We start from the raw sequence: 23070 nt of genomic DNA, 5'->3' as shown, positions 1-23070 counted from the left end.
ATGTTCCAGGTTCCTATGCAGTATTGTTTTTACAGCATTGGACTGTATTTTCATCACCATCATTTTCACATCCACAACTGACATTCTTTTTGCTTTGGCCCAGTCGTTTCATTCTTTCTGGAGCTATCAGTAATTGCCCTATGCTTTTTCCTAGTAGCACACTGTACACTTTCTGACCTGGGGGCCTCATCTTCCAGTGTCGTATCTTTTTGCTTTTTGATATTGTTCATGGGGTTCTCATGGCAAGACTACTGTAGTGGATCGCTATTTCCACCTCCAGTGAAGCATGTTTTGTCAGAACTCTTCACTGTGACCCATCCGTCTTGGGTGGCCCTGCACGGCATGGGTCATAGTTTCATTGAGTTATGCCAGCCCCTCTGCCATGACAAGGCTGTGATTCATACAGGAGTGGCTTTGTAAACTAGCTACAAAATTATATTAGCTTTATGAAGTTATACTAGCTTCATAACATGAATGAATAACTTCATCTTTTTCCCGCATTCTGAAACATCTAATCTAGAACTAAAATTATTAGCATCTTGAAAGTCTAAAAGAGGCACTTCCCTGGTGGTGCAGTGGTTGAGAATCTGCCTTCTGGTGCAGGGGACATGGGTTCAATCCCTGATCATGGAACCAGGATCCCACATGCTGTGGGGCAGCTGTGACACAATCACAGAGCCCATGCTCTCTGGAGCATGTGCACCACAGTGTGCCATAACCAAGGCCCAATGCAGGCAAAAGTAAAATAAATATTTTTAAAAAAAGAAAGTCTAAAAGAGTTAACTGATAAAAAATAAAACCAGTTTGTCTTGGAATCTATTGTACAGTTTAATATACGTATGCTTTAAAGTGTAAATAAGTAATCTGTTCAAATCATCTATATCCAGATTTATTTTAAGTTTCTTTGACTGACAGTTGTATATTAACATATTTGACTATACAATTGACTCTTGAATAACACAAGTTTGAACTGTTCAGGTCTGCTCATATGCAGATTTTTGTCAATAGTAAATACTACGGTACTACATAATTCACACTTAGCTGAATTGAAGGATATGGAGGAATTAGGCCCAAATATAGATTATAGGCAGATTTTCAACTGCACAGAGGGTTGGCGCACCTAACCTCCCATGTTGTTCAAGGGTAAACTGTAATTGAGTTTGTCAGTTTCTTCTTGAATTTTTCAGTTTTTGTTTTATGGAATGTTTCTTTGCTGAGGAAGTAGCATGATGAGTGTTAAATGTGTACAATTAGCTTAAAAGGAAGTGCACTCTGGTATATTTAATGAAATTATATAAAATGAAAATTGCCATATAATGAGTTCTTTTTTAATTTAGTTCATTTAAAAATGGAGGGGTAACAATAACTCTGTTTACATGTACTTCTTCATGGTTAGGACTTTAGCAGTCTCAAAGAAGCATATGTATATGTTGAGAGTCCTTTTCCTTCTTAGAGAATTGAAATGTTTGGACCTTATTTCAGTCAGCTAAGCCATCTGTTAAGATCAGACATCCTCTGCTTTGTGTTATTTCCCATTTGCTTTGATTGCATTTCCCTTTATTCAAATGTAAAACAAGATTTTTCTTTATAGTCACATATCAAAACAATTTACATAATATTATATAAATTTTTATAACATTCCAGTTTCTGTTCGACATATGAAAAAAACTAGGATTAATCTAGTAGACTGAATTCCTAATTTTTACTTCTTTTAAGATGAGCTCTGTTAACTAATTCACCACTTCATACTTTGATCATGATATCTCAAGTAATCACTCCTAATCTCTGTTACTTCAACTGAAAAATAAGGACAATGATTTGGCTCCATACAATAGGGATATATAAAGAATTTAGTGTTAATATATTTGTCATGAAGACTTTCTGTAAGCTACTGATTTAAGTGTACAGAAAGACAAAGTATAATATAAAAAGTGAAAATTCATAGAGTGTGAAAACACAACAATAATTTTTGCCATTCAGTTTACTTTGTTAATATTGGGTTGGCCAAAAAGTTTGTTTGGGTTTTTCTGGAAGATGTTACAAAATTTTTGGCCAACTCAATATATTGATTAAATGTACTATTATGCATATCTAGTCTTACCTGAACCATTTTTGAGATATCCATTTGCATCTACAGTTGTATACATGATGTAAGGTCCAGGTTGATTTACTCCAAAGGGCTACAATAAAAAAGAAATAGTTAAGCCTTGGAAAGTAAGTGCATCATCAGAAGTTTCAGACAAATCTATTACAAAAAGTAAATACTTCTATATAAAATTCTTACATATTAAATAGCAGTTAGAGAACATGTTCATAAATAGATAACCAGTGTTATCTATTAAAAAACCTTGTATTAGTAGAAAATTCTTAACTTTAAATGATTTGATAATTTTATTTATATAGTTTATTAATTTTATTGTATAGTTCTAAAACCTAATAATGTCTCTTCTTTATTACATAAAGATGAATATTTTAGGAAGAATTTTCTTTACTACTTTTGGTCCCACCCTGAGTAGTTTTATTATGACATTTCTGTTGACTATAGCATTGCTTTTCCCTTCGGGAATGAACTGGAATAGTTTATATTTTCCCAGTAAATATAAATAAAATCCATTCATTATAATCCTAATAGAATAAAAAATACTGATGAGTAGTTCTAAAACATTTTATATCCTGCACTAGACTTAGAGAATACATTCTTTTCCAGTTAAGGAAAATGTAAGTTTTATCATATATATAAATGTTAAAATATATTTGGTTATGCCTCTTTTAAATTTCTATGTAAGTGGAACCACACTTTATGTATCCTTCTATGACTGTTTAAAAAATATATTAATGTAAGACTCATCCATGATTAAGCATGTACTATAACTATAGTTCAAGGTTGTATTCTACTGCATGATTATAGCATAAATACTTTTCATTCTTTAGTTGATCAACACTTGTTTCCATTTTCTTTGGCCGTGATAAACATGGCATTCTTATGTAAATCACCTGATGCACAGGTGGTGAGTACTCCACTGCATGATTATAGCACAAATAGTTTTCATTCTTTTGTTGACCAACACTCACTTCCATTTTTTTTGCCATGATAAAATGGCATCCTTATGTATGTCACCCAATGCATAAATGCAAACATTTATCACTTCTAATAGCTGTAAATTACTTCACATGCTTAGCAACAAACATCACTAATGTGGTATACACTTCTTAATACAAAATATTTCATCTCTTGTGGGTTTGTTTCTTTGGAATGGTGAATGCCCTTTAATATTTTAAACCTGTCTCACTGCAGTGAGGCTTGGAGATAATACTTGTGAGACTCTATTTATCACAGTGTTGTAACCTCAGATTCACTTTATTACCCATGGTCTAGTTTATGTACTGGAAAACTGGTATCTTAGGCTGTAAGTACTGTATTTTGTGAAACTTTCCAATTAAATTCTTGAATATTTTTTTCTAATCCACATTTGGAAAATTTTATACTCCTATCTATAATATCTTATTTTACAGATTTTATAAGTTTTTTTCTTTTGTCCTACAGTCAATTGAAAAAAATCATATAAGCAAGTCTCTGTTATGAGTCCTAAAGCTGAAATTAACTTCTCACCATGCACCAGTCACTCTGACATTGAAAAACAAGAATCCAGAAATCCAGATGTGATTCCTCCATACAATGGTTCTCAAAGTGTGGTGCAAGGACCCCTGGAGTCCAAAAACCCCATTGGTAAAAAGTGTGGGTAATTATCAGCAACACTAAGGAACAAAATAGCAAAATGGCAGACATAAATCTACCTTACTAGTAATTATATTAAATGTAAATAGATTAAACACTGCTATCAAAAGGCAGAGATGAGCAAGATAGAACAACATTATCCAAGTATATTCTGTCTGTAAAAGACACGCTTTAAAAACAAATGTTTTTACAACAAATAGGTTGAAAGTAAAAGCATGGAAAAGATATACCATGGAAACAGTAACCAAATAAGCACTGGAGTAGCCATATTAATATCAGACAAAACAGACTTTAACATAAAATGTTATCGGAGACAGAAAATGGGAGTTTATTACAACTAAGGAGTCAATCTATCAAGGAGACAAAATTATAAACATAAATGTGCCTAATAACTGAGCTCTCAAATATATGAGGAATTGATGGTTGAAATAGATAACAATAGGGCATACTCTTAGAATTACTGATAATACACTAGTGTCATTAATGGATAGACCAATGAAGCATAAGATCCACAAGGAAACAGAAGACCTGGACAACACTAGAACAGATTTAGTAGACTCGAACACTACCCAACTTCAGCAGAATACAGACTCTTCTCAAACACACAAGGAGCATTCTCTACAGGGAAACATGTACTAGACCATAAAACAAGTTCCAATCAATATAAAAGTACTGAAATTTTTACAAAGTTTGTTCTCTGACCACAACAGAATTAAGCTGGAAATCAGTAACAGAGCCCATGCACAACAATGAGGAGCTTTTGCACTGCGATGAAGACGCAGTGCAGCCAAAAAAACAAAACAAAACAAAACAAACAAAAAAACAAAAACAACCACAGAAAGGAACACGAGAAATTCATAAATGAGTGGAAATTAAACAACAGACTTCTAAATAACCAGTAAGTTATGTGACAGAGTTGGAAAAATTCACTGATATAGCTTCAAATTCCACATTACAACTAACTTTTAAGTAACTGCCACTGTTGAGTTTTGAGAAATTATTATTTCATAAAACAGAGGTTAACATGAAATGGTCTTATTGTTTTAAAATGATTTAATAGAAATATTTAAAATTGTTCCAGTTTTAATTTCAAATAGAAATATCAATAAAACTCACATAAGAACAAATATTTGAGTCTTCAGAATAAGAAGTTTTGAGAACTGCTGCTCTGTACTATGGAGAAGGCAATGGGACCCCACTCCAGTACTCTTGCCTGGAAAATCCCATGGATGGAGGAGCCTGGTGTGCAGTCCATGGGGTCGCTAAGGGTCGGACCCGACTGAGTGACTTCACTTTCTCTTTTCCCTTTCATGCACTGGGGAAGGAAATGGCAACCCACTCCAGTATTCTTGCCTGGAGAATCCCAGGGACGGTGGAGCCTGGTGGGCTGCCGTCTATGCGGTCGCACAGAGTCAGACACGACTGAAGCGACTTAGCAGCAGCAGCAGCAGCAGCAGCTCTGTACTATGTACATAAGGAGTAATTCAGTCTTTACTCTGCCTTTCCCAATGGATATGATATGACTGATACCTGAGCCTTTGTGTTTGGTTTCTCACCCCTTGGGAGGCATGCGTGCTTAGCTGCTCAGTTGTGTCTGACTCTTTGCCATCCCATGGACTACAGCCCATCAGGCTCCTCTGTCCATGGCATTTTCCTGGCATGAATACTGGAGTCGGTTGCCATTTCCTCCTCCAGGGGATCTTCCTGACCCAGGGATTGAACCTGCATCTCCTGCACTGGCAGGAGGATTCTTTACCACTGAGTCACTGGGAAAGGCCTCTTACCCCTTGTATCATAGCATTTAACATGTGTTAGGAATCACAGCTTATTGAGAGCAGAAGCCCAGAAGCAGAAGACTGAGATTAGAGCCAGTACTGGGAGGAACACTTACACTGTGATTGAGAAATTGCTGGAGAATCAGTGTGAGTCTGAGAGCTCCTATTTAACCTGTAGAGGAGGGGCAAGCTGAGAAGCACTTGTGCAAGTCACAGCTTAGGGACACAGGCTCACTAAAGTCTGAGATTTAATCAGAGGATTATAGGACGCTTTTCCTACCATAGTTTCATACTTCACCACCACATCAATTGGGTTCTTAATAATGCTGCTGCTGCTAAGTCGCTTCAGTCATGTCCAACTCTGTGCAACCCCATAGACGGCAGCCCACCAGGCTCCGCCGTCCCTGGGATTCTCCAGGCAAGAACACGGAGTGGGTTGCCATTTCCTTCTCCAATGTGTGAAAGTGAAAAGAGAAAGTGAAGTCGCTCAGTTGTGTCTGACTCCTAGCGACCCCATGGACTGCAGCCTACCAGGCTCCTCCGTCCATGGGATTTTCCAGGCAAGAGTACTGGAGTGGGGTGCCATTGCCTTCTCTGCCCTAATAATGAGATAACAGTTAAAAAGATCTGCAGATCTCTGATCCATTTAAGAGAAGTCTGTAGGGTGACACAAAGACAACAGAGACAAAAACAAAGATCCTAGAGGAAAATTCTGTCTCTTCACAGCATAGCTACCGCAAACAGTAACACAGTCTTAACTCCTAGCAGATAAACATAAATCCTCATAATGAAGGCTTATCTACCACAGTTCCTTTCACCTAATACCTCATGTCTGGCTCTCAACAAAAATTTCAAAGCATGCTAAAAGGCAGAAAACAAAGTGTGAGTAGACAAAGCAAGCATCAGAACCAGACTCAGATATGGCAGGGATGCTGGAATTATCAGACCAGAAATCAAAATAACTATGATTAATATGATAACACCTCTAATGGAAAAAAGTAGACAATATGCAATAAAAGATTGTTAATGTAGGCAGAGAGATGGAAATGCCAAGAAAGAATCTAAACAAAATGGTAGAAATAAAAAATACTGCAATAGAAATGAAAAATGCCTTTGATGAGCTCATCAGTAGACTGGATACAGATGATGAAGGGATCAGTAAGCCTGAAGATATATCAATAGAAACTTCCAAAACTGAATTACAAAGAGAAAAACTAATGAAAATTTGGAACAGACTATCTAAGAACTGTGGGACAATTATCAAAGATACATGTATTGTGGGACTACCAAAAGGAAAAGGGAAAAAAGAACAGGAGAAATATTTGAGGAAATAATATAAGAAATTTCCAAAATTAGTGACAGACACCAAATCACAGATCCAAGAAGTTTAGAGAATACCAAACAGGAAAAATACCTAAAAACCTGTATCTATAATATCACACTCAAATCAGTAGAAAATCAAAGACAAAGAGAAAATCCTGAAAGTACCCTAAGAAAAGGTGTCCAGGAATCCATGTAACACTATGATACAATAAGAAATACTCATTTGAGGTTCATGACAATGAATCAGTGGTGGTGACAACATTCAGGGCTGTATATTTTTCTTTAGAAATGCCTAATAGCCTAGAGCTGGGAGTGAACAAGAGAGACGGTTGGATTAACCCAGGGGTGTAACTTTGCCAGGCAGGTAGAGTAAAAGCATAGTGTTTTATGGGAGTTAAACATAGTGGCAAAAGTGATGGTTGATATATGGTAGCTAAATAAGGAGGGAGGTACAGAAAACAGGTTGATACAGGTCAAGAAACTAACAGATTTAAAACTGAATAGGTATAGTTATAATAACAAGAGTGAGAGGACTGGAAAAAATAGTTTTGGATTCGAGTTGATGGATGGCACTGAGATTTCAAAAGTAAAATATTTCTGGTAGATAAGGTCTATTATTACAGCAGTAAAGAATCCACCTGCAAGTCAAGAGAAACGGGTAGCCACGGGTTTGATCCTTGGGTTGGGAAGATCCTCTGGAGGAGGAAATGGCACCCACTCCAGTATTCTTGCTGGGAAAATCCCATGGACAGAGGAGCCAGGTGGGCTACAGTCCACAGGGTCGCAAAAAGTTAGACATGACTGAGCAACTGAACACAAAGCAAACAAAGCACAAGGCCTATCACACGGACATGGGAGTGAGTAGTTAAAGTTGAATGAAAATGAAGGAATCTGGAAATAAAGAAATTTGGGTGAGATTAATTGCTGACTTGAATATTCTTTCCTTTCTCCATATATCAGATAGGTTGCCTATAGCAGGTGGGAATATATAGGCAGCAGAACAGTATTTATTCAATTCATAATTTAACTCAAGTGGTAAGAATATCATATGGTATGCACCTTTTCCTCTTAGTCTCATACTGGGTCATATCTAACATAACATTTTCTACTATGATCAAGTGGATCTGATATCAAAGCAATATGAAGAAGGCCCACTTTATCATGAAATAAATAATTTCACAAATGTATAGCATACATTTGCTATATGGAAAACTGGGGTAGTATAGTGTGTATTTGTTTCTTTTAGTTTGCCACAAAACTGTGATCTATGATATGGGAAAGGAAAATGATAGATGTGAAGGGCAGTTCAACAGGATCTGGACTTCAAATAAAGTAATGAATGAGTGAATGGGAGGCAGGTGTATCACCTGCAGAAAAGCCCAAAGGTGCTGGACTGCTAAGATAACCATTGTAAGAGCAGCTCTTCATGTTGCACTTTACTTATGTGACTTTCTCGATGACTCTGTTCTCCATATGATGTAAATTTAAGACATGGAGAATGGGAGCATTAGTGATCTTAGAAATATAACCTGCCTTAAGCAAATGGCCTTTTCTCCAATTTTTCTGCTAGAACTTGTGGGTAAAATGAGTCGGTTCAATTTCAACTTCTGTTAAGTTCTTTGCTTGACTAGGTAATGAAAGAGTCACATGATGGGAATATCGTCAATTAGAGAAAAGAAGAGGAACAAAGGGTCTGAATGTTTCACAAACTAGGTAGACAATTCTTGAATAACCAAATTAATCTTTGGGCTCCAATTAGTCAGACTTGCAGTTAATTAAAAAAAAGATATTATATTTATTAGCAGTTTAAGATTCACAGCAAAATTAAGTGGAAAGTGCAAAGAATTCCCATGTACCCTTCTGCATCTCTCCTCCTCAGGCCTCCCCTTTGATATGTCCACATTTTTGATATAAAAGCAGATAGGTCTGACTAGGTACTCATGTAGCTCATAGTAGTTGTGGTGACAGACCTCCCCTTTAGGAGTGAGGCAATATTCCCTGAGCTGCTCCAAGTATTGGCTGAGGATAGCTCACAGCTGAGTCCTTAACCTAAAAATTGTTCTCAGCCAAAGGCAGCTGGCTTGTACAAATTATAACCCCTTCCTGGGGACTCCCTGCATGCAATATCTGATTAATGCAGAATACAAAGGCATGGCCCTTTTGCTTTTATCTGGGCCATCTTTGAAAAATCATCTTTGCTTCACAGCTCACAGACCAACTTCTTCTGACAGTCTTCATTACTCCAGAGGTCTTGCTTTCAAGAAGAGTCTAGATTAAATCGTTGCATGCAAATCTATGGGTCAGGGATTCCAAATGTCTTAAATATAGTACGTTTCCCAACCATACATAGGACGTTGATGATGAAGCAATGCTTTAAAGGTGTGTTAAAAATATGAGGCTATAATCAGAATACCTAGTTCTGTGTTTTAGTTACACTACTTAATGGCTCTATGACTTTGGATAGTTTATTTCTCTGAGCCTCAAGTTTCCTCATCTTTAAATTCGGGATAATTCCTTATGTAACAATGATAACTACAAGGACTCAAACAAGGATATACCAATACACACACACATACACATGTGAATGCGTTCATGCTTTTAAATAAAATGTAGTATTCTTATTACAATTTAAATGAATTGACAATTTCTTATTATTTTCACATTTTGTTATTTCATGGAAACAGTCCACTAGACAGCAAGTCAATATTAAGATTATACCAAAAATTCATTACTTATCTACTATATGCTTGACCCTGTGCTATGAGTGAGGTATTCAAAGATGGCATGGTTCTTGACCTCAAGGGATTACAGTCTGGTGAAATGCAATAAATATGAACAGATAAAGTGTGATCAAGTATTACACACACGAAATGGCAGCAGGATGCCCAGAAATGATGGGAGCTGTGGTCATTTTTCCAAGTGTATCAGAGAAGATTCATTAAGGAAATAAACCGTGAGGTGAGAAAGTTTTTAGGAAAGGAACTTTATTCCAAGTAAACTTTACTTGAGCAATGAAGGACATTTTACTTGAGCAATGAAGGATGTTCTAAAAGTAACATCAATTTGATTTAACCTATAACAACTATTTTGTGTGTATCCATCATGCAGAGAACTTTAACAGAAATATTTACAACTAAGAATTAAGGTTACTTACTGTTATCTTACGAGGACAGTCATTAGAACAGAGACCACTAAGAACTGTGGAAAAATTAAAAAAAGCCTATTATTACTATTATAATGTAAGCTTATATTTAAAGTGAGCTCTAATTTCCCCCTAAAATCTATTAATATGCCCTACTGATTCATGATCACAAGTAAAAATCAACCCAGTTTCTTTAGATCTGAGTAAATTAAATTTCTGTTGTTCACTTTATACCAGTATTTCAAAAGCCTTTATTAAGCAGTCAAGCTGATGCCATTTTTTGAAATATATAGGTGATATAATTGATTATGGATATATAATATACCTGTTGGCCCTATTTCCCAGCTGGTTAGCTACATTCCAAGGATGACTTAGAATCTGATAGAGAAGTACAAACCAATTAAAACTTATACTGAAAAAAACCAAATAGAACATTTAATACTTCATATCTCAAACTAGACTGTTACCATTTATCTATTCAAATTTTCTGGGTCAAAGAATTTAGGCACTCTTGATAACTTTTATGGAAAACATAACTATAAATGCCAGCAAATTTGGAAAACTCAGCAGTGGCCACAGGACTGGAAAAGGTCAGTTTTTATTCCAATCCCAAAGAAGGGCAATGCCAAAGAATGTTCAAACTACCACACAATTGTGCTTATTTCACATACTAGCATGGTAATGCTCAAAATTCTTCAAGACAGGCTTCAACAGCATGTGAACTGAGAACTTACAGATGTACAAGACAAACTAGATTCAGAAATAGCACAGAGATCAAATTGCCAACATCCACTGGATCATAGAAAAAGCAAGGGAAGTGCAGAAAAACATCTGCTTCACTGACTACACTAAAGCCTTTGACTGTGTGGATCACAACAAACTGTGGAAAATTCTTCAAGAGATGGGAATACCAGACCACTTTACCTGCCTCCTGAGAAACCTGTACTCAGGTCAAGAAGCAACAGTTAGAAACAGACATGAAACAATGGACTGGTTCAAAATTGGGAAAGGAGTACGTCAAGGCTGTAAAAATTGTCAGCTTGCGTATTTCCATGGGGTCACAAAGAGTTGGACACAGCTGAGCGACTAAACAACCACCACAAAGGATATCTGAACATTCTATAACTAATATAAGTTTTGAAACATTACTACTACCACCTCATGCAAACTAATTTCTTTGTAAGAAGGCACACTTCATGTGCTATTAAATATTCTATATGTTATAAATCAAAGGAAAATAGCTGATAATACTGCTCAGTAATGAATTGTATGAATAATAATTGTGATTACTGGCTAGTTTAAATATATCCATAGGACAATGGTTCTTTATGTTCATTTATATTCCACAAATGTGAAATGATAATCATTCTGACAGAAATCTTATACTTGGGAAGGGTATATAAAACGCAAATGCATTAAGAAATGAATATGACTTATTTCATCACAAAGGAAAACACCTGTTTATTTACTACAGAGCGTTTATATTAAATATGACCTGAGGAAACAGTGAAAAAAATATTTTATACCTCCAAATCAGTTTTTAATGTTTAAATTCCTTACCCCAGCACAATGCCTAGTTCTCACTCTCTTATTCTCAAAAACTCCATGACCTTACTTCTCCCTCTCCTTTTTTTAAAATTAATTAATTAATTTTAATTGGAGGCTAATTACTTTACAATATTGTAGAGGTTTTTGCCATACATTGACATGAATCAGCCATGAGCTCAACTCTAGGCAGACATTAGTACTTATTTTTCACTTGTCCTAAAATGATTTTCCTAAACCTTCATCAAAACGTTATCTTGCTAAACAGTACACTATTTACTCACAAGTCTGTCTTTGTACCAGTATGAAAGTTCTGCATAATTTTATTATGTTTTTAGGGCCTAGCCAAATGTATTTGCTCAATAAATGCTTGTTAAAAAAGGTTAAAGATGGATTATTCAATAAATGGTACTGGATAGTTGGCTACTTCGAGGAAAATAAAGTTAGACTCTGATTCATAACATGAAAATTACACTTGGCAAAGACATAACTAATATAAAGAACTCTTACGCTTCAGTAATAAAAAGCCAACGCAGTTAAAAAATGGGCAAAGGATCTGAATAAGAATTTCTCCAAAGATGATACAGAGATACAAAAAGCTCATGAAAAGAGGCTCAGCATCATTAGTGATCAGGGAAATGCCCAGCAAAATCACAATGAAGTGTACACAATTCACAATATCCATGAGGTGGAAATGACCCAAATGAATGTCCGTTAGTAGATGAATGAATCTGAGCACACTCTGGGAGACAGTGAAGGATAGGGAAGCCAGACATGCTACAGTCCGTGGGGCTGCAAAGAGTCAGACATGACTGAGAGACTGAACAATAACAGCAGCAGCAGATGAATGAATAAACAAAACTTGGTATACACTGCGGAGAAGGCAATGGCACCCCACTCCAGTACTCTTGCCTGGAAAATCCCATGGATGGAGGAGCCTGGTAGGCTGCAGACCCATGGGGTCGCAAGGAGTCGGACATGACTGAGCGACTTCACTTTCACTTTTCCCTTTCATGCACTGGAGAAGGAAATGGCAACCCACTCCAGTATTCTTGCCTGGAGAATCCCAGGGACGGGGGAGCCTGGTGGGCTGCCGTCTATGGGGTCGCACAGAGTCGGACACGACTGAAGCGACTTAGCAGCAGCAGCAGGTATACACTGAGAAGGAATATTATTCAACTTTAAAAAGGGAAGAAATCCTGTCACATGTTATAACATGGATGAACTTTGAGGACATTATGCTAAGCAAGCCAGTCATAAAAAGATACTGTATGATACCACTTACATGAAGTATCTAAGTTTGTCAAATTCAGAGAAACAAAGTAGAATGGTGGTTACCAGGGTTTAGGGGGAGGGAGAGGGGACAGCTGTTAAATGGGTGCAGAGTTTCAAATTTACAAGATGAAAAAGTTCTGGAATCTGGTTCACAACAATACGAATATACTTAACATTACTGAACACTTAAAAAATGGTTAAGATAGTAAACTTTATGTTACTTTTTCTTTTTTTAACCACACACACTAAAAGGTTAAGACTGTAAACAAACAAACCCATAATGAGATACTGGCTTCCCTGGTGTCTCAGTGGTAAAGAATTCACCTGCCAATGCAGGAGACCTGGGTTTGATCCCTGGGTAGATCCTTTGGAGAAGGAAACGGCAACCCATTCCAGTATTCTTGCTTGGGAAACCTCATGGCCAGAGGAGCTTAGTGGGCTACAATCTTATGGGGTCTCAAAGAGTTGGACAAGACTTAGCAACTAAACAACAAACAAGATACCGTTTCATACCCAATTCTGTAGTTGTTCAGTCGCCAAGTTGTGTCTGACTCTGCGACCCCAAGGACTGCAGCACGCCAGGCTTCATACCATTAGAATGGGTATGATCAAAAAGTCAGATTACAAATTTGGGTGAAGATGGGGAGAAACTGGATACTCATACATTTCTATGGGAATGCAAAATGGTCCAGCTGCTTTGGAAATGGCAATTCCTTAAAAAGGTGAACAAAGAATTCCCATTTAATCCAGCCATTCCATTCTTAGGTATATATCAAGAGGAATTAAAATATATGTCCACACAAAAACTTGTACATGAATGTTCAACATTATTATCCATGATAGCCAAAAAGCAGAAATCATCCAAATGTCTATCAACTGATGGATAAACAAAATGTGGAATATTCATATAGTGGGATATTTGACAATTAAAAGGAATAAAGTGCTGATGCATGCTACATCAAAAATGGATCTTAAAACATTGTAAGTGAAAGAAGTAAGTCACAAAAGACCACATATTATATGACCCCATTCATATGACATATCCAGGATAGATAAATCTATTAATACAAAAAGTAGTGGTTGCCAAGGGCTGGGGCTGGGGGATTGATGGTGGCAGCTAAAGGGTACAGGGTTTCAGGATCATATGGTAGCTCTGTTTTTAGTTTTTGCTATACTGAGTGAAGGAAGTCAGAGAAAGAAAAATAATGTTATATTGCTTATATGCAGAATCGAAAAAGAACTGGTACAAATGAACTTATTTATAAAACAGAAACAGACTCACAAACTTAGAGAACGAACCAGGAGAGCAGGGTTGGGGGGGGGGATAGAAAGTTTGTAATTGAGATGTACATACTGCTATACTAGGACCTACTGTCTAAGACCAGGAACTCTGCTCAATATTGTATAACAACCTAAATGGGAAAATGATTTGAAAAAGAATAGATACATGTATAACTAAATCAGTTTGCAGTACACCTGAAACCATCACAACATTGTTTATCAACTATGCTGCTAAGTCACTTCAGTCATGTCCGACTCTGTGCGACCCCAAAGACGGCAGCCCACCAGGCTCCCCCGTCCCTGGGATTCTCCAGGCAAGAATACTGGAGTAGGTTGCCATTTCCTTCTCCAGTGCATGAAAGTGAAAAGTGAAAATGAAGTCGCTCAGTCGTGTCCAACTCTCAGCAACCCCATGGACTGCAGCCTACCAGGCTCCTCCATCCATGGGATTCTCCAGGCAAGAGTACTGGAGTGGGGTGCCATTGCCTTCTCCTAATCAACTATACTCTAGCATAAAATTAAAAAATTTTTATACAGGGTATAGGCTTCTTCTGTGGTGATGAAAGTGTTTGTGGTGATATATTGGCATAATTCTGTAAATTTGCTAAAAGCCATTGAATTGTATACTTGAAATGGGCAAATGGTATGGTATATAAATTACATCTCAATAAAGCTGTTACAAAATAAAAGATACCATAAAATTAAAAAAATGACAAGGGGCTGTTTTTTAAAAAAAATACAAAGAGATACTTGCTAACATACAAAGAGCTTCTAGATATGGATGAGGAGATGATAATCTAATAAAAACAAAGGATATAGAGAAGCAATATCCGGAAGAGAAAGTACAAATAATAATAAAAAAAACCAAGATGAAAGATACTCAGCCTCACTAGTCAGGAAAAAAAATCAATTTTATACCCTAACAGAAAGGGAAAAATGAAAGACCAATAAAAATGTCTGTAGGAAAAACAAAACCAAAGATAAATGACAAACTATGAAGAATATTTATAAAATATATCACAAAAGATTAATTTAATATATACTATGGTATAAATCAATAAGGAAATGAAAAAGGACAGAACCATTTATAGAAATAAAAGTAAAAATGGCTCTTGAACAGATGAAAAGATGCAGAACTTTACTCAGTTTAAGAAGAATGCAAAATAAGATAACACTTTTCACTTTATAGTTGGCAAAACTCAAAAAGTTTAATAATCTTTGGGGTTGGTAAAGGTGTTAGGAAATGTGAATTCTCCTATATAGTAAGTAGAAGTGTCAACATCAAATTTTCATGAAGAGACATCTGTCAAAATAAAAAATACTTACAAATTCAAAACTAGGCAGAATTAATCTTAAGGTGCTGGAAATTAAATTAGTGGTTACCTTTAGGTGAACTGGGCTAGTAGCAGATAGGGTGGGCACGAGGAAGCTTCTGGTTGCTTGTATCATGTTTTTCTTGATTTGGGTATATTTACATGTGTATATTTAGTTTGTCAATATGTGTAGACCTCTGTACTTAGGTACACTTTTCTACATGTATAGTTCGACATAGTTTATTTTAAAAGTGTACATATATTATTTTTTAGTAGTTCCGTTTTTATGAATTTATTCTACAAGTATTAATTATAATAACAAGAGAATGAAAATAAACTGGTATCTGTCAATAAGAACTGATTAAATTATGTTGTATTCATACCGTTGTTGTTGTTCAGTTGCTAAGTCATGTCCGACTCTTTGCAACCCCATGGATGGCAGCACGCCAGGTTTCTCTGTCCTTCACCATCTCCCAGAGTTTGCTCAAATTCATGTCCACTGAGTTGGTGATGCTACCTAACTGTCTCATCCTTTGCTGCCCTCTTCTCCATTTTTTGAGAACCCATGAACATGAACAGTATCCATACTACATGATACTGTTTGAAAGTTAAAATAATGAGGTAGCTCTAGACTATATTGTTAAGGCATAATCTCTAAGATACATCGTTAAGTGGAGAAAGCAAAGTCTAGAACTACCACTTACATAAAATAAAAGCATATAAACACATGTGCTTGTTTAAGTGCATGAAATATCTTGGACAGACACAAAGAAGAGGTTGCCTTGGGGCGTAAGAATTGGACAACTGGCAAACAGTGGTGGAAACGGGACTTACTTTTCACTGTTATAGACTCCTGTATTTTTTTCACCATTTGCATGGTGAAAAACAAATTTATTAAAAAAACAAATTTCTTAGTGAAATAAAAATTTAGAGCGCTCAGATGAATATGTGGTAAACTGGACAGTGTTATACTGGTGGGATTTAAATGTCTGTGATTTTGGGGAAAGGTAATTTAGTATTGTCTGTTAACACTAAAAACACAGCCTCTCAACTAATCAAATTCATGTATATGGAATATTAGAAACTACCTATGTATCCATTAAGAGAGAAAATGCTAAGTAAATTATAGAACATCTATTGTTTTATGGAATGACATGGAGTTATTAAAGCATGAGAGACCTACAAGTGTTGACATGAAAGGGGGTTTATACTCTCTTGCTAAAGTAAAAAAGGACAAATATGTTCAGTAAGATTATACTTACAAATGTGTATGTTGGATGAATTTCATAGATACAATACTAAACAAGTCAGACACAAACAGTATATACTGTATGATTACATTTATAAGACAGCTAGAAAAGGAAAAACAGTGGTTATACTTTTGCAGGGAATATAAGGGACCCTTCTTGGGTACTGTAAATATTTTATCTTGATTGGAGTGTGGCTATTAGGGAAGGTACCTATGTAAAATCTTATCAAGCTATACACTTTTACCTTATTTCCTCTGAACACCCATTGCTACAACTGTATTTCTACTGTCTTGTCAGCTCACACTTAGATGTCTGTATTCCTAGGTGGTTACTCTCGTCAAAGCCCTCAGGTCAGAACATCAATTTTTTTAATGAACATCTATTTTTTTTCTTCTGAACATTGCTGTAAAATTCATCTTCTTTATCTGCACACTTGATCACAGACTTTTTCAATGAAGAATTTAAATAGTACGTGTGATAGATAATTTTATGTGCCAACTTGACTGGGTCATGAGGTGTCCAGGTATTTGATCAAATATTTCTCTAGGTGTGTCTGTGAGGGTGTTTTCAGATAAGATTAACATTTAATCAGTAAACTGGGTAAAGCAGATTGTTTTTCATAATATGTGGGCCTCATCCACCCAGGTGAATAGAACAAAAGACTGACCTCTCCTGAGTAAGAATCCTCCTGCCTGATGGGTCTTCAAACTAGAACATCACCTTCTCCTGCACGATGAACTGGACACCATTCTTCCTGGTTCTATAGCTACCTGCTGGCCTTGTGACTCAAGGTGGGACACTGGCTCTGAAGATTTTGGACATGCCAGCTTCCATAAATTTATGAATTAATTCCTTACAATAAGTCTTTCTCTCTTTTTCTCTGTATTCTACTGATGTTTTTCTGGAGAATCTTGATTAATTCAGTAAGTCTCTGTAGTTATTGGATCACTGACAAAATCTTTTCTTTGCCATAGGTGACCATTTATCAATACTATCAATATTCTCTCTTATTAATCTTCAGCACAGTACATGGAGGTGAGTTAGTTTCTACTTCTTTCTATCTGCTCATTCTTTATTACTATGATGGCGTCTCCTTCCTAGAATGTTATACCACTACTCATTTTGGTTTTTCCAAACCTTAACCATCTTTCAAGGATCTAGGTTCTCAACTATCATCTTCACAGAAGACTTCTTTGATCTTAATAATCTTATATACATATAGTTCCATTCAACATATAAGTATAAAGTTCTTTTCCCTGTCCTTTAGCTATTTTACGTGTGTACATCTTCCTCTTCCGAGTTGACAGCGATAGATGCTTGCTACATAAATGGATAGATCCTCAGTGAGAAAAACTAAGTAGCAGTCAATAATGTGCAAATGTGGGAGAAGATACTGGATATAGTGACTGTAAGTGCTAATAAACAGATCTACAGTATTTCCAAAACTCCCTTCACACATTCATTTTTGTAGCAACTTTACTGAAATATAATTCACACACCAGAGCATTCACCCGTTCAAAGGGTCCTATTCAATGGTTTTTAGTAAATTCCCAGAATTGTGCAATCATCAACACAATCAGTTTTCATCACAATAAAGAAACCCTGTACCTTTTAGCCGTCATGCCCCATTCCCACCCCTGGCCCAAAGCAACCACTAATCTACCATTCACTTACTATATGTATTTGTGAATACTTTTCTATAATAACATATGTTATTTGAGAAAAAATTTAAAAATATAGAGAAGGAAGAAGGAGAAAATAAAAATCACTTTAACCCAACCATCCAGATACTGTTACCAACTTATTATAATCCACTGTCATGGACTGAATGTTTGTACCACCCTGCCCCCAAAGTTCATATGCTGAAGTTTCATATATGCTCTTCCTTAATCCTCACAGCAAGGCTGTGAAGTAAGTCTAATTACCCTCCTCCTCCCACCCTTTTTTCTTCAGGAGCGGAAACTGAAGCTTGGGCCAGTACATTACTCAAGGTCAGAATGGGAATGACACTCTTTTGAAAGACCATGCGGTCACTAGACACTAACTCATTTAAAAAACACATTATCCTATATTTATATAAGATGGGAAATCAATGAACCATTGAATTATTTTATTTTCTGTACAAGATAAAATGTCTGTGTTTTGTTTAGCATAGTTGAGAGTATTTATTCAAAATTACATGAGTCTCTTTCATTTTATATATAGCAAGATAAAAATTGAGCTCCTGTATCTATTTTTGTTTTTAACAAGCCTTCCTCTATTAAATTTGAAGTTTCACACTGTAGTGTGTAATAGGATCATAATGAGAAGATTTAAATGTATCATAGATATACATATATCATACATATGTCATATATATTATATAGGTATATCTTGTTTTACTGAGCTTTGCATTATTACACTTCTCAGATATTGTGTTTTTTTAAAATAAATTGAAGATCTGTGGCAACTTTGTGCCAAGCAAATCTATCAGCGCCATTGTTCTATTAGCATTTGCTCACTTTGTGTCTCTGTGTCACATTTTGGTAATTCTCACAATATTTCAAACTTTATCATTTGTTATAATGATCTGTGATCACCGATCATTGATGTTATTACTATGGCTTGCTGAATGTTCAGACGAAGCTTAGCATATTTTAGCAATAAAATATTTTTTAATTAACAATTGCAATTTTTTAAGACATAATGATGTTGAACAGTTAATAGACTAAAGCATAATATAAACATAATCTTCATATGCATTGAGAAACCAAAAAGCTTGTTAACCCACATTATTGTGATACTCACTTATTGCAGTCATCTGTAACCAAGTACCCGCAGTATCGCTGAGGTGTGTCTGTACACATATATGTCTTATAAAAAGAGTTGTCTATATAATACAGATAGAATATGCATTTCCTTGGGTTTTGCAACTAAATACACAAGTAGGAATAATACTAATCCTTGGGCTTAATTAATGTTATTGTTTAATTAAGAATGTTTATTGTTTAATATTGTTGATAATATTGATAACTGTTTAATTAGGAATGCAGAACTCCCAAATAAAGGTTAACTTGTTCTTAGCCTGAAATTATTATTTCACTATAAAACAACCTGACCTTTTTTCCAGTGACATCTATATGAGTACCGCAGCAGGAAAGGTATAGACTGTATCATTTCTGGGCTGCACTCACTATGTATGTTTGACGTAAGGCAGGAAAAAAAATGTCTTTGGCTACTTTCAGCCATTATACTGCTTTTGTTAAGGAATGGTATAGAACACTGAAATTTTACTTAGCTTTGGCTTTATCTCTAAATCCCCCTGTGACCCTCCTTTAGTTTTACCATTAGAAAAAAAGGAACACACCTACTCACATACATACATCTTACTTTCTCCCTTGAACTAATAAAATTTTAAAAAAGTCTGAAAAGCATTAGGTTTCTCCAAATAATAGGCTATAAAAGGAAAATTTTTATTTTCATTTCTCTTCTCATCTTTGTCAGTATATTAATGTGACAGGTTCACAGCACGGTTTAAACATAGCTTTAACGTTTATACATATTATAATTAGATGTAATTTCTTCAAAAAGAAAGACCTGAATCAAATGTTGCTGAGAAACACAATATAGCATACATTTTATATATGTGTTGGTAGTTCATCTTCTGTTATTAACAGGATTTTTGTTGTTGTCAGTTTCAGTACATATCAGATTAATCATACTAAAATCTATATAGGTCATTAGTGCTCACCAAGAACAAATCCCAAAGTAACTACGTGATACTAACACTGGCTAAAAACCTTAAGTTCAGCTCTTTTTAGGCTTTCTAATCATGCAGTATAGGATATTCCATTAAGTGAGGCCATCTCTTGCTGTGTGAGCCAATGCAAATCACTTCACCTTTCCTTGTTTTAAAATAATTTATAAGGTTTACAAAAGCTTCCAAATCCTATGATTCCAAACAGGATCTATCTTGCTTCGAGTGCTTAACACTCTGCCCTGGCACAGAGGGAACTGGTCTGGTTTTAAAGGGTTCTTTGTATAAGTTTGCTCACATACAAGAAAATTATCTAGAAAAGTGGGAGCCTTGAACAGGCAGAGTCTGAATGAATGAGGCTGGATCATGGATGACACATGCTCTCTAAAGTCAGAAATGAAGAAAAGAACCAGAAGTATAACTTGTTGTTTTGTAAGCTAAATTTTCTACTTTCTCTTTCTCCTTACAGAATATATAAGATTATAATATTTTGAAAAGTTATACTTCACATATATTGTCATTAAAAATGATCATTATAGGTATCATTATATGAGATAACACATGCGAAATATACAGAGGACCTGGTACATGATAAATAGTAAATATTAGCTACTCTTGTTTGTCTTTTAAAATAAATTATAGATTCTATCATTATGGATTCCAAGATTTAAAAGCATCAGCTTTCATTGCTGCAGCAACTTTAGAAACTTTAGGAACTAGCAGAATGCTCAGTGTTCAGAGTAGTTGTATCTAATAAGCAGTTGTATCTAATAAGTAGTTGTATTTTTTAAAAATATTAATATTTTTCCAGACTTCCAAATGTTTTTACAATAGGCTGCCTTATTTTTATAATGAAAAAGCAAAATAAATACCAAATTAAAAATTTACAGATAAAAAAAGAATAATGCCTTAAAATTCTCTTACATAATCAAAAAGAAATGTTTTTATAAATGTCACTCTGAAATTACTATTTTAAGACTGCAAATGTCAAGCTGAGGAACAAGTAAAAAGTACCAATAGTGAATTAAATCAGTGCAAGAATGTAATTTCCCTCAGTGACATCAAAATAAAAATTCCATCCTTTGTGCTTTAGTTAGAAAAAAACCAAAACAAAACAAACAACTCCTAAATGTTCCAAGATAGAAGTTATTATTATAGTAAAAGCTCAGTTCCTAGAAGTGGGACAGTTAAATTTTTTGTTTAAAACATATGGCTATAAGTATAATAAAGGCCTTCCCAGGTGGCACCAGTGGTAAAGAATCTGTCTGCCAATGCAGGAGATATAAGAGGTGCAGTTTTGATCCTGGGGTCAGGAAGATCCCCTGAAGGAGAAAACTGCCCCCCACTCCAGTATTTTTGCCAGGAGAATCCCACAGGCAAAGGAGCCTGGGGGCTTATCATTTCAGTTCGGTTCAGTTCAGTCACTCAGTCGTGTCCGACTCTGTGACCCCACGGACTACAGCATGCTAGGCCTCCCTGTCCATCACCAACTCCCGGAGTTTACTCAAACTCATGTCCATCGAGTCGGTGATGCCATTCAACCATCTCATCCTCTGCCATCCCGTTCTCCTCTCACCTTCAATATTCCCCAGCATCAGGGTCTTTTCAAATGAGTCAGTTCTTCGCATCAGGTATGGGGTCGCAAAGAGTTTGACATGGCTGAGTGTCTGAGCACACATAAGTACAGTAAAACATTTTTCGTAAGCAACTATAACAAAAACTGGGAATAGCTAAAACACATAAAAGGGCCCACTATGGGAAAGGGAAATTTAACAGCATAGCTTTTGTTGTTGTTTACTTAATGAAAAGACCCTGGTGCTGGGAAAGACTGAAGGCAAGAGAAGGGGACGGACAATAGAGGACGAGATGGTTGGAATGCATCACTGACTCAATGGACATGAGTTTGAGCAAGCTTTGGGAGATGGTGAGACACAGGGAAGCCTGGCATGCTGCAGTCCATGGGATTGCAAAGAGTCGGACATGACTTAGCAACTGAACAACAACAACAGTATGGATACAACATAATTTAATCAGTTCTTACTGATAGATAGTTTATTTGACTGAGCGACTGAACAACTTGGTAAGGTGTGTTTTTTTGCGACCCCATGGACTGAAGCCCACCAGGCTCTTCTGTCCATGGGATTTCCCAGGCAAGAATACTGGAGTGGGTTGCCATTTCCTTCTCCAGGGGATCTTCCTGACCCAGGGATCAAACACACGTCTCTTGTATTGGCAAGCAGATTCTTCACCACTGAGCCAACTTGGAAGCCCCAACAGGACAGATAATGGTATATAATTTCTGCCTCCTACTATTTGTGCTTTTTTTTTTTTTTTGGCCACTGTGAGCTTCTTAATATCAAGAACTCTTTTTTAATTCTTTAGTTTTGAAGTATCTCACTTTTTTCTTTTCTTAAAATTTATTTTTTAATTGAAGGATAACTGCTTTATAGAATTTTGCTGTTTCCTGTCAAACCTCAACATGACGTTTCTCATTTTAAGTTGTCAATAAATGTTTTCCTGCTAACTAGGTGACCTTGGTTGATCCACAGTCTAGTTTAAGGATTTTTAACAATTTCATCAACTTTTATAATTTATTAGTATTTATAACCACATCATAAAGGTCTAAAGAGATTTATTAAAGCATTTTATAATACCCCTTTAAATAAACAGTTCTAAAAAGTAATATCCTAAATA

General features: G+C 35.8%; 2 protein-coding genes across 36 annotated transcripts in view; one reads left to right on the top strand and one right to left on the bottom strand.

Annotated features, from left to right (window-relative positions):
• The window catches only part of ITFG1 (integrin alpha FG-GAP repeat containing 1), a 276724-nt gene that overhangs the window by 45134 nt on the left and 208520 nt on the right, over positions 1–23070 (bottom strand). For all 6 annotated transcript variants that reach the window (XM_081507946.1, XM_081507945.1, XM_081507947.1 and 3 more), the window contains 2 exons: positions 9989–10032; positions 2102–2180 (listed from right to left, as the gene is read on the bottom strand). In XM_081507946.1, coding sequence (XP_081364072.1) covers positions 2102–2180; positions 9989–10032 — 123 coding nt within the window. The remainder of the gene's footprint in view (positions 1–2101; positions 2181–9988; positions 10033–23070) is intronic.
• The window catches only part of LOC145513005 (uncharacterized), a 166598-nt gene that overhangs the window by 60463 nt on the left and 83065 nt on the right, over positions 1–23070 (top strand). For 8 of the 30 annotated variants that reach the window (XR_014059027.1, XR_014059011.1, XR_014059002.1 and 5 more), the window contains exons 3-5: positions 17286–17431; positions 17615–17675; positions 18594–18631. The exons of 5 other annotated variants lie outside the window; for them this stretch is intronic. The gene's annotated coding sequence lies outside the window, so the exon portion shown is untranslated. Of the gene's footprint in view, positions 1–17285; positions 17432–17614; positions 17676–17907; positions 18420–18593; positions 19703–23070 lie in introns of those variants that run through there. 17 more of the 30 variants (XR_014059007.1, XR_014058999.1, XR_014059016.1 and 14 more) reach the window with 6 other exon arrangements.

The sequence above is a fragment of the Giraffa tippelskirchi genome, chromosome 7 (assembly GCF_054371585.1).
Source record: "Giraffa tippelskirchi isolate mGirTip1 chromosome 7, T2T-mGirTip1v1.2.pri, whole genome shotgun sequence".
Classification (NCBI taxonomy): domain Eukaryota; kingdom Metazoa; phylum Chordata; class Mammalia; order Artiodactyla; family Giraffidae; genus Giraffa; species Giraffa tippelskirchi.
The sequence above is the reverse complement of the archived record's forward strand: the minus strand, read 5'-3'. Positions and strand labels throughout refer to the sequence as shown.